At 36.5% G+C, this 12,749-nt stretch overlaps 1 protein-coding gene across 1 annotated transcript in view; it reads right to left on the bottom strand.

The window, feature by feature from the left end:
• Positions 1 to 1,979: 1,979 nt before the first annotated feature.
• The window catches only part of LOC113236765 (glutamine synthetase-like), a 12,126-nt gene continuing 1,356 nt past the window's right edge, over positions 1,980 to 12,749 (bottom strand). The window contains exons 2-3 of the mRNA XM_026472933.1: positions 6,835 to 6,974; positions 1,980 to 2,247 (exon numbers count right to left, since the gene is read on the bottom strand). Coding sequence (XP_026328718.1) covers positions 2,099 to 2,247; positions 6,835 to 6,974 — 289 coding nt within the window. The 3' untranslated portion in view covers positions 1,980 to 2,098. The remainder of the gene's footprint in view (positions 2,248 to 6,834; positions 6,975 to 12,749) is intronic.

Genomic DNA, 12,749 nt, shown 5'->3' with positions numbered 1-12,749 from the left:
AAAATACATGTACATCATGTACGTTAGCCGTATATTACAGTGGGTAATATCATTTAAAAAATAGGGTAGCATCATTGACTTACAAGTAAATGGACGACGGGTTTAACACAAAAACCACGAAAAAAATGTCCCAAGTCAACCTATTTAAACGTAGTGACATGTAAAGGAATATGAAAAAGCTAAAACGTTGAATTTAAATTGTTATGTCATCGGAGTACTGTTTAATTTTGCTTGCTTCGCTCTCAGTCGAACAAACGAAGACTAAAGCGTGAATGACGCTCTGTATACGATTTTAACGCCCTATAAGTTCGGACACTTTTTAGCGCGGACCCGACGTCCATATAATTGTAAGTCAATGGGTAGCATGCCTATATTGCATCACTCTATTAGTAGGGAGAAAAAAGGTTAGTATGCAAATAGAACAGTGACTTTCAATTTTTGAAAGAATAGAGTATGAATAGACTTAATTATGTTAAGGCCGTTTTATGCTATATTCTGTATTTACCTCAGGGCATGTTTGCATTGAAGATCATCTTGGAACATTTTTCGCAGCGATTTGTGATAGTTTTTTGCTGGAAGTATTAGTTTATCCTCTTAAGACCCAGCAAATTACAATGGGAAAAGCACTAAACGATCAATGTACATATATAAAAAGGCATATTAGTATAATTAATTACATACTTCAGGCGAAAAACAAGTACGCCCTCAGTTTTGAATGAAATACGTATTTTTCTAGATACCATATATAGAATATAGGCCTTGTGAGTTTATTCTTTAAGTCTTTTATTATTATATAAGTCTTACATATTTAATTTTAATAAGTCTCCATTAAACTGCATATAGATTAAATATTGTATACATAATCGGTAGTATATTTTATATTCTTGTTTTAAAGAAAAATTACTCTTGAAACTCCTTTTCAAAGAGTTAAATCAAAAGCTATTGAAACTCCTTTTCAAAGAGTTAAATCAAAAGCTATTAGCGTTTATTCCCAGTAGTTCCATATCCTCAGTTCCACGTGGAACAATTGTAACCCAAAAGTTCCATACATGAGCTACTTAGTGGGAATAAATTTTAATATTTTTATCTTTTGTCGCTTAACATCAGGCGCATGACTTGTTCGTGCCGTCACTTGGTATAGAATAGCTACTCGCGTATAGGTTATATATCAAGTCGATTAAGTGCATTCTGACTGGACGCACTTGGGGCAACTGCAAAGAGTACATTATATATGGAGCAATTTTGGTCTTACCGGTAGAAGCATAAGAACATTTTAGTCCTCGTGCTCCAACCAAGAGCAGTGGATCAAATAAAATCTTACAATTTTGTTTCTTTTCATCTACCATTACCTACCATCTAGCAGTAAATATTAATACAATGCAAACACTTATTTTTATTCCTAAATCATATGCATCAATAGGTATTTTGGAAACTTTATAATAATTGGCTAGGTAAGTTTTACTTCTACATAACGCAATACCGTGGGCAGAGCAAGCCTCAATAATGAGCATTGAAAAAAATGTTCTTTTCCTATGTCATCATTGGTTGCCTAGCAACGTTTTGTTATAAAACATTCTACATCGAATTTGGCTAGAGTATAGTTACAAAGAACCATAACATTGAGGTCTCTCTCAGAATCTTATCACAAAGTTGTTCTGTCTGACAAAAATAAGCGAGGCGCTATGCTACACAAGTACAGTGCGACAAGCGCATAAAGGGGTGTAATGTTTCCGTTACGTCTGAAACTCAGTGTCAATTAGATTGTATCTGTCTCGTGATACGATAGGAATCAACGAATGCCAAAAATGTTACTGAAATTGACACAGCAAATGGCGAGCATTGTTATTCACCCTCACCGACACACCACTATCTAAACTGTGGACTTCTTTCATAACTTTATCATGATATTTTTAATATATAATAAAGTATTAGGAATAAAACCTGTTAATTAAAATTATTTCACTAAAAACCAAACACGTTACAAATTTCACACACAAAACAAAACAGTACAAAAAACAGACGAATAAAACATCAACAGCACAATACGTAACGGTAGCAACAAAACTGTATATACAATACACATTTAATAATTCTGAAATTATTCATCAAAGATACAAGTCTTCAACATAATTGATATGATACGGTAAGGGTCGGCATTTGCTGCCGGTCTCCTGTCTTCAAGGTAGCCTTTTTTGTCTTCAGACACCTGGCGAGGAATTCTGACGGCACAACTACGGTTTGCAACACCTGCGATTGGAATAAAGGTAATTCTAGAAATATGTTTAAATTTGCATCCAAAATTCGCATTTAAGAACTTAGATATATGTTTACGTTTAAAGATAAAGTTATATTCTTTCAAATAAGAATTGTTTATGAAATATGTCACGGCGATAACCGCACAATCTCTTTAAATTTTATTTTATTCCTTTGAAAAATAAACATTTCCAGTATAGAATTTGCCTTCAATGAACCTAAAATTCTGGTTTCGTCAAATCAACTTGAAGTAATCCATATTATACAGATAACTGTATACATAAGTATTCGTCTCGCTCTTAGATTATGGAAATCAAAGGATATGTTATATTGATAGATATATAAATCAGACGTTATATGTATATGATGCATTTAGACGTTGAAAACATAAACATTTCATTGTCTTTGTTTAACTAAACCAAAATAGATAGCACCACATTGATTTATGTCAAACACGGGAATCGAAAATACGTAACGTCATTTTATTTTAAAGGCCAACTGTCCTCATTTTACCATTTTTGGATACCGTACCGTAACCGGTTGTCAAAGGGAAGTATATTAAATCTCAAAAGCAATGTTTAGCCAAATGTTTTAGTGAATGATTCGCATGAATTGCAATGAAAAATATTGACAGTGAGAACAATTAAGTATTGATAAAAATGCGTCGCTGCAGCATTAAGGGGTGCTGCAGTAGAAAAAGCGGAAATCAACCGAATGTTACAGTACACCGGTATATGCTACTTTTCTGCCTATAAATCATACAATAGCCCAAATATCTCATGTAATAAGACTCATTTAAGTAGTTCATTCATATGTCTTGCCGAATTTTGCTTTGGTTACTTTAGATTGCCTGTTTGATAGTATATTTTAATGATTGTTGATAACGATTATTTTGAGATAGTGTTGCTCTTGTAAGCAGACATATTATCGATATTCTGTAATTAAAACAATTCACTACGAGGTTTTTATTATTTCACTATTATTATTTTTAAAGTTTACCTACAAATGAAAGAAGAAAGAAAGAATGGCTGGAAATTATAGGACTGCCGAACATAAACATTGGATCAAATATCATCTTCGTTTGTTCGCTCTATTTTGAAGAGTCAAATTTTAATAGAACTTTGTATGTAACTAGATTACATGATAATGCAATTCCATCGTTACATTTATTGGTAAATAACTATATTTAATTTTGATTAAAATGGCTCGTAACTTCCTTAGTAATAATAGCCTAGTATTAATCATACTTTGATTACAGTAAACTATACAAATTTGCAAACGAAAAACAGTTTCAACATTCAAGCCACACATTTGCATGTCGATATTAACTTATCTATAATTATGGTACAACACTAAATCCGCCATATGTTTGGTACAATTTTGGTTTAGATAGGTACGTTTATTCCGTAGATAGGGCAGCTCCTTTCCTTTACTTTTTTCTATCCTCTTAAGTCTGTTTGTATAGAACAAATTAAATTCAAAGTGATCTGGTGACGTATTATCAAAAAACGATAAATTTTAGATTCAGATTCAAAGATCAGATATACACACATCAAAAAAAGTTTGCGATCAATAGCATAAGCTCCTATAATTCTTTAAATTTAACTTTATCAAGAAAAAATCTATGTTGTATGCTTTCTTTAAATAGGAATACCCTGTTTGAAATTAAAATATAAAACTATTTTTTATTATTTATTTTAAAAAATTGAGCCATTAATCATAATGTAATAGAGATAGAAATTTCATAGAAAGAAAAAGACTGTTTAATTAAACTTAAACAACAATTTATTATTAAAAGGTGTGAATTCAATATAAAATAACTCCTCCCCTGGCTCGAATACATGCGAAGATCCTCCTGGGCATGCTGAGGATCAAGTTATCCAGCATTTCCTGGGGTAACCTATCCCATTCTTCAATAGCGGCTTCCCTGAGCTCTGGAACTGTCTGGGGACGTGGCTCACGGTTCCATACTGCTCGTTTAAGAGCATCCCACGCGTGCTCTATTGGGTTTAAGTCGGGCGAGCCGGCAGGCCAGTCTAATCGTGTGATATCGTATTCTTGAAGAGCAGCATTGACTCGTTGAGCTCGATGTGCGGGCGCAATATCATCGACCAGTACAAATTGGTGCCCGTGGTTTACTCGGAATGGTCTGACGATATCATCAATAGCAACTGCTTTGTACATGTCTGCTGTCATGAAGCCCCGATACGGGATCAAAGGCGTTCTAGCTCCAATCATAATGCCACCCCAAAAGGACACCGATTTTTCGCCTTGCTGAACTGTTCCAGTGGCAGTTCTTTGTCTTTCACGGTCGCCTGGTCTTCTCCAGACACGGACACGTCGGTTATCTGGATGAGTGCTGATTCGGGATTCGTTAACGAAGAGACAGTTTTGCCAAATGTTTTCGTCCTCACCTTCTTCATTTTGCCGAAGTCTAGCCCACTGCAATCTTCGTTGTTGACGTTGCCGGGAATTGAGCGGAGCTCGCCAAGACCTCCGTGCTCGTAATCCAGTCTGGTGCAAGCAATTGCGAACGGTCTGCGTGCTAACTTCAAGCCCAGAGGCGGCCCTGACTTCTGCTTTTATTTTAGTGGCGTTGATTGTTGGATCACGGGCTGCCAGCAATCTAATATAGCGCTTTTGGGCAGCTGTCAAAACAGTTGGGCGACGTCTGCGGGGTCGGTCAGCTAAATTCCCCATTCCGTGATACCTCTGCAACGTAGCCACGACACAGGATTGGGATATAGCAAGTCTGCGTGCTATTACTCTCGTGGTGTATCCTTCTTCCCTCAAAGTTACTATTCTAGCTCGTAAAACCTCTGATAATCCTCTTGGCATTTTTTCAATCACAACTTTCCGCGAAAAATATCTTGAATCGCTTATAATTGACTAAATCAGATTTCTGAATGAGCGTAAGCTAGGACTGAAAGCCTTTTTATATGAAAAAACATTGAACGGGGTCATTGTTTTATGTTCTAATTTATTTTTAAATAAAGAATCTAAAAAGAAGAAAAAATCATAATATAATCTACAGTAACAAAAAAGATTTCAGTTTTTCGAAGTGATCGCAAACTTTTTTTGATGTGTGTATATTATTAAGATGACAAAACTTCCAAACGATTTTTAAAGAAGCCCAGGTTTCGGTGCGCCTATTCCAATATCAAGTTTCTTATACAACATTTATGCTATCTAAACATAGCAAGAAAAATGTGTACTACGAAAATGTACGCCGGAAATCAGAAAATCCTCTGAAGCTTGTAAAAACTTACACATGACAAGTCCTTAGCTGACGCTTAAGTGCCGACTGCAGTGTGAAAGATAAATACGAATTCCAGTGGAATATTCTGAACTTTGCGATTAAATAGAATAGAGGTTGAAATTTTAATGCGGTTGGTAGTACAGTAGCCAATAGTAATTTTCATATAATTACAGTTGACTGCGTTTTGTTACTCAGCTAACCGAAATGAAATGCTTTCACAGATAGATAAGAAGATTAATTGCAATATTTATTTGATTGAACATCATGTTTTTTATAACCATTATACCATCGGGTACAGTGTAAATCCGCGTATATAGCATTGGTAAAAGGCGCGTATCTGCACCAAACCAAATTTCACAGGAGAGGGATTTAACGTTATTACTCAATGGCTACCGACTTTCATTCTTGCACAGTAAGCATTAATTTATGTTGTCTACGGACTGATAAGAAAAGATTCCAGTAAATCTCGCAAATTTGGTTGCCACGACATTTACGCGGATTTGATTTGCGACAAAATTACCGAAATGGAGACTCATAATCAAATGCTAGAGCCGCGTAATTGCGCTATCCCCGACGATATAATCATTACTAATTAACACAAAGAAAAATTCCTTCAATCCGGCCGGTGGCTCTATGACAAAACAGCCGCTAAAAACCAAAAACTAAGATCTGCAACAAGAATACGGAGAAATTCGTAGGGCCTGCTGACTCGTTTCCCAGTCTTGCCGGATCTAAAAATTCTTTGTTAAATATTAATAAGAAAAACAAATTGAAACTTTTCATGGGTAGAAATAACCATGAAAATTTAATCTTCTTACTGGTAATGACAAACAGTGTGAAAAATACAATTAACAATACGTACCTACAACACAAAAATATCGTCGGGGATAGTGCAATTACGCGTAACTAGCATACGTTATGAAATTGTCATTTCGGTGATTTGGAGGCCAAACTAAATCCGCGTAATAGTCGCAGCAACCAAATTAGCCTGATTTACTGGAATCTGTTGTTATCAGTCCAAAAACATCTTAAATTAATGCTTACTGTGCAAAAATGAAAGTCGTAGTCATTGAAATAACAAAGTAATAACGTTTAAAACCTCACCTGTAAAATTTGATTACGTGAAGATACGCGCCTTTTAGCAAGCTACAAACGCGCCCGACGAAATGCCATTTGGTGAAACGAAAAAATACTTGGATATTATCGTAATCTTGAAGTAAAGACGCTCTTTTTATTGAGAGTTGAAAGCGCTTTCTGTAAAGTAAAGTTCTGTACAATGGAATTTGTGATATGTAGCATAGGAAGACTAAAAATACAATTACCAGCTGTAAAATCTCTGATATGTGGCATTCCATTTTTGCCGTTTAGGCGTTTAGCATTGTCGGCACCGTTGCTCGCATCATACTCGTTGATGTGCACCCCGTGTCTTCGCGCCAGCTTGTCGATGATTCGCTCTATCACTCTAAAATGCAATATATTAAGATATTTCAATATCAGATTCTATTTGATTTTTGCTGGATCTTTCATATACGCGTATAATTAAATTTGAATTTTGTAGAAACTAATATTAAATATTTAATAGTAGCTTTAGTAGTAGTAGAGCTCTTTATGATAGAATTTGTCCTGGGAAGTACTGCCACCATACCTATTTCTGCCACCAAGCAGTAATGCTCACATTACTGCGTGCCGGTTCTGAAAGGTAACGGTGCTGGTGAAATTACAGGTACATGAGACTTACCAACTTATGTCTCAAGGTGACGGGCCCAGTGGCAGTGCCCCTCAGATCTTTGTGTTCTAAAGCTCTGAGTGGTACTGCAACTGTTATGACTTGCATGTCGCTACCATAAAAAACGAGTATTTATCCAAAAATAAACCACCAACACCAAGTCTGCCTTACACTTGTACGTGGCGAAATCCAAAACTCTACAAGAAGAACGATTTGCCTTAATCGGAGTATATCGCAGCAAATCTTTAATGTAATGCATACAACTAAGTGTTGTTTAATGCCTAAATTTATTACGTGGTCACATTCTACGAACGCTTACAAAACCCAATAAAACGAATTACCTACTTAGCAGAAAGTTCGACAATAAAGCATTTACCGTTCGGCAACATTTATTTATTTATGTTCATAATGTTCCGCATACAAAGCCCGTAGCTCTCTTATTGCAAACCGTTCAATCATCCCTGAATCCCTAATATCGCAGTTTTAAAATTATCCAACAAAGCTTCACCAATACAGGGTGTAACGATAAGCGTATACCAATATAATTATGTAAAATATGTATCTACGAAACGTAGATCGTCTGTGAGTGTGAAGTTTCAAGTCAAGTAAAACAAGCATTGTGTCTAAACATTGCAAAGCATTGTGTGCAACAAAAATGTGCCCCAGCACTACAACCCGTAGATGCCCTTGTGAAAGAGTTCGTCCAGGGAAGTACTACCACCTCACCTATTTTTGCCACCAAGCAGTAATATCAGCATTACTAATTTTCGGTTTTGTAGAGTTCTAGAGTAGAGAGGGTGCTGGTGAAATTACACTCACGTGGAACTTGTCAGTTTATGTCTCGGAGACCGGGCTCAGTGGCAGTGCCTCTCAGATATTTGCGATTTACAACTCTGCGTGGCACTACAACTGTTGTATACAGGTGTCGCTGACCACCAGGTGCAGGATCTTCATCAAGTCACTTAGTATCATAAAAAAAATATGCCTTAAGACCAAGGTGAATGTGTGTGACAGGAACTGTTTGTTTCAAAGGGTGCAAGGCTATTGAAACCTAATGTAACCTTTAACAATTACAACACATTGAAAGCTCTACTTCAAAGTATTAAGAGCCGTTCTGCTTTCACAAATCACTGATTCGTACTTAAGCTATCGTTCCACCACTATACTAGTGGTGATTTCGTACTTCCTGTCATTCGGCGTTAGCTACTGGGTACGGCAAAAATATTAAAAGGGCTGGCCGTCATCGTGCGCAGCTCGTCACATTTGCCTTCTATTCCACTAAGTTCAACTATAAGTTCAGTCACTTGAAGTAATTGGACAAAAATATACCAATTAGTTCAACTAGATTTTTTTAACTTGAACTTATTGAACGAAATTGGGTACAAGAATGTTGTGATATCTACCCTGCCTAGGGAAGGCTTTATATTGAAAGATTCCAGCCCACGTATTCTGTACCTCCGTGCTGCAAGCGTTACGTCCAAAAAATCCATACAAAAGTGCGCGTATCACTGATGGTACAGAGATCCAGAATACAGGCTCCAAATACGTGATCCACGGTCTTACCCAGGCGATCAGCCAGAGGGACACGAGTCTAAAAGGTTAAAACGCAACTTCTAAAATTTGAATGTTTTAAAAACCGAAAAACGCCACTCATCTCAAACTCACAAACAAAGTCGGAGCACTTGATATTCATATACCCTTTACGTTACACCCTGTATACAAAGACTTAACGTAAGCCTAAAAGTAAAGTCGCATTAAACATTCCCTATGGTGTTCGATTCCTAAATCTTTTGGATTCTCAAAAGAGTATATTAAAAGCTCAAATATTGCATAAAGAAAGAATAAGAATCGAAAATGAAAAAATATTGAACACTCGCAATGTTTTCTTGATTACAAATAATTCCACAGATCAATGTTATTTACGTATTGAACAATTTACGTCATCATCAACCCATTTTATCCAATTAATAGATTATTTAGACAGGCGTTAATTTGCGGAAGCCCATGTTTATAAAAATGGAAGTAAATAGAAAAAAAAATTTGCTACTCCACAAACCCATTTTATACGACTCACTGCTGGATACGGGTCTCCTCTAAGGCGAAGGTTTAGGGCATAGTCCGCCAGCTAGCTCAATGCGGGTTGGGGACTTCGCACGTTTTCCGAGCATTGTGAATCTTTAATATGCAGGTTTCATCACGGTGTTTTCCTTAACCCAAAACACAGACCACATAAATACTAGTAATAGACTGGTTAGTGGGCGGGGTCCGCGTTACCTAGCTTATCACCAGATATGAGTGTCAACAGCGCGTCAGACGTCGTTCAAATGTGATACATGATTATTTTGTGGAAAAAAATAGAAATATGCCGAATTGTGCCATTAGATATAGCATGTCGCGTAAGAAGCCAAAATTTAAAAAATACTCCGGGAGTGATTTCCTTTCATCGGTAAGTACTAAAACTCTGTATTTTCTAATATTTTCCACAATACAATACTGTAATTTCGAAATAAAACTATTTTCTTGAAACTCGGAATAACAATATACATTGATTGCTAACCATCGCCGCCGTCAAAAGAACAATTCGAATGACGCCCAATGAATTGCTTCCACTAGTGTCGTATTACACTTGGTACTAGGCCCGCGTGTTGTAATCAAATTATCGATATGTAGAAACTCTGTATTTAGAAACCCGGTTTTGGTTTAGTTCAACTTTTTTTTATTATAGCGGTACCAATGTGTAAACATAAATTGTTTACAGGTATTTAAAAGCTAACAGTTTTGATTACTTATATGTTTGGTCCCAACACTCGCAATAGTTGTTTTTTATTTTCAATTTAAGTACAAACGATGTATTAATGGAAAAAATGAAATATAGATAGAAGAGGTACAGTGTTGATAATTTTTCAATGCACGTAAGTTCGTGGAGTATCAAATGAAGACTTTATGAGATTGGAGATTTTCTTTCCCTTATCTACATGATTCCTATCTCCCTACTTGCTAATTATACGTCACCTTCGTCCGCTTGAGTTTTTATCACAGGCATGATTTACATTTGCAGTTTTTGGATTGATTTTTTAGTTTCCCGCCGGATCCTTTTTAAAGGAAAAATGGGCTGAAGCATCAGGCAGTAAAAGCTTGGTCCCTACTAAATGTAGCACCATTTGCTATATGCATTGCATGACATCACATTAAATTGTGTACGTGTTGTGTAAAATGTACATATGAATAACAACCGAAAAATTCATTAAGAAATAAATCATTTGGTTAATCAGGTAATATATGAAATGAAACTCAGAGTCGTATTCACAAATTATAGACCTCATCTAAATGTGAAAACATTTCTGAAGCATTGTCAGTCGTTTTTCGTCAAGTTTTCACAAAACACAAATGATTTGCTTCTTCGCTTTCGGAAATAAGTATCTTCATTTTCTTGACAAGCTCGTCGAAGCTATAGGTATAGCTTTGTTCAGTCAGCTCAGAAAGAGGGAATTGTTGACCAAATATATCATATTTCAGGGAGAATAAAGCTTTTTATGATGACTGTGTTTTAATATTTCAACCCTTTCAGTGATCGGATTGACTTCAAATCTAGTAGGTTAATGAAAGTACGATGACAGTACCATTAATACTGTGATTGTAGCATGTAGCTACGTATAGGCACGCACACGCCTGCGTAGGTTATATCAATTAATATTTGCGTGTAGTAAAACCTTATGCGTATTTGGTAACAAATGTGTGCGTGTAACAGTCAGATACGCTAGTTCTCGAAGAAATTGCTTTAAATGCCGTTTCAATATACTCCGTGGTTGACCCTAATTATAGCAGGTATAAAGCAATGCCTAGTTCAATATTCCGTAAGCTTGGCATTGCACCGAGTGACGCGATCCGTTTTTTGAGCCTCAGTCAAATTGTGTGAGATTCCGCGAGAGCACAGGTTGTTCACACTCAAATGTTTATGTAGACAAATTGCATTTGACTCGTGCCTATGCCTAGAGATGCCCGAATCTCATGGTATGTCACGTGCCTGTCAGTTTTGATCAGACGGTGCACAGCATCAATGTTTTTGTTCTTCACAGCAGTGGACGGGCAACCATCACGAAATTCGTCACTGAGATTCACACGACCTCGTTTGAATTCTGCAAACCAGTTATAAATAGTCATCTTGCATGGTGTTTCATCGCAGAAAGCAGTTTGAAGCCGAGCGAAGCTCCGCTGAACTGTTAAATTACTCTAAATTATAATTATTAATACAAAGATCGAACACTCAGAAAAAACACTCAGAAAAAATTCCTTCGATCCGGTCGGATTCGAACCGGACGTCTTCTTGCATACCGTGGCAGACGCTATACCAACTAAGCCACGGAACGAACCAACGGACCTCACGAATTTTTCTATGTGCTTGCGTCGTGTCTTTGTACCTGGTCTTTCAACGACTTTTTAGTCGTTGAAACTTTTTACTCTAAATTACACAATCATACTACGAAAATTTTCACGTTTAACTCGTGAAAATGGTGATGTCGAGAACCAATTTCTAAACAAGTGACAGTCAGATGAAACAAACTGTATTCAACATCCAAAGAGTTCCATTTTCAAATGTTGTAATTACTTTTTAAATATTGTTTATGTAAGTGGCCAGTTCCGGAAATGTATAGTGCGTTCTACGTAAATACGCACACACTCATAGCCTCTCTACTCTCACTAGGGAAATCCAGTATCGCAGGTGCCATGCACACACAAGACTACCACAAATTACACCCAAACTAACGAGAGAAATAAATGTAGGCAATACAAATATTTCTCCCGACTCGGGAATCGCACCCGGGACCTCTGCATGACAGACCAGGATGTTAACCGTATCCTGATGAAGATTTCTCCGTTCCTGAGACCCGTGAAATGTAACATCCCCTCACAGGACTTTATAAACTTGACTGTCAGTACGGTCTCCCTTACATTAAATAAACGAAGCGAAGTTTTTCTATCAAAGAACATACAGTTGATGTGAAACACTCTTATTTCAACAGGCAAGATGGTTACTCCGTACCACCAGCTATGGGATGCAGTATTTCCTCTGATGTAAAATCCCAAAGAAACATAAAACTGCTGTATTAATCAATATGTTTTGATTTTAATTTTTTTCTTTTGTTCCCACTATTGCAATAATAAATTTAAAAAACCATATTGTTAAAGTAAAATAAAATATTTTGCAAAAACATAATATGCAGCAAAATCAGAATTTTCTTTGGAAAATCAAAATATCTTAACCTTTGTTTGAAAAACAAATATACGCATTTTAGAGCGGTTACACATGTAGGCTTTTGGCAGCGATGCAAACGCGATGCGGTAGCGATGCTGTCGCTTATCGTCTACATTTACACACACGTGCGGTTTTAAGTTGCGATGCAAGCGCGTGACTGCATCGATACAAACTGCATCGCGTTTGCATCGCTGCCAAAAGCCTCCAGAAGAAACAGAAGAGTAAGTAAACTGAATCTTTTCTATTCTTATGTTATT

The sequence above is a fragment of the Hyposmocoma kahamanoa genome, unplaced genomic scaffold (genome assembly GCF_003589595.1).
Source record: "Hyposmocoma kahamanoa isolate Upper Pololo Valley unplaced genomic scaffold, ASM358959v1 92, whole genome shotgun sequence".
In the NCBI taxonomy this organism is placed as follows: domain Eukaryota; kingdom Metazoa; phylum Arthropoda; class Insecta; order Lepidoptera; family Cosmopterigidae; genus Hyposmocoma; species Hyposmocoma kahamanoa.
The sequence above is the reverse complement of the archived record's forward strand: the minus strand, read 5'-3'. Positions and strand labels throughout refer to the sequence as shown.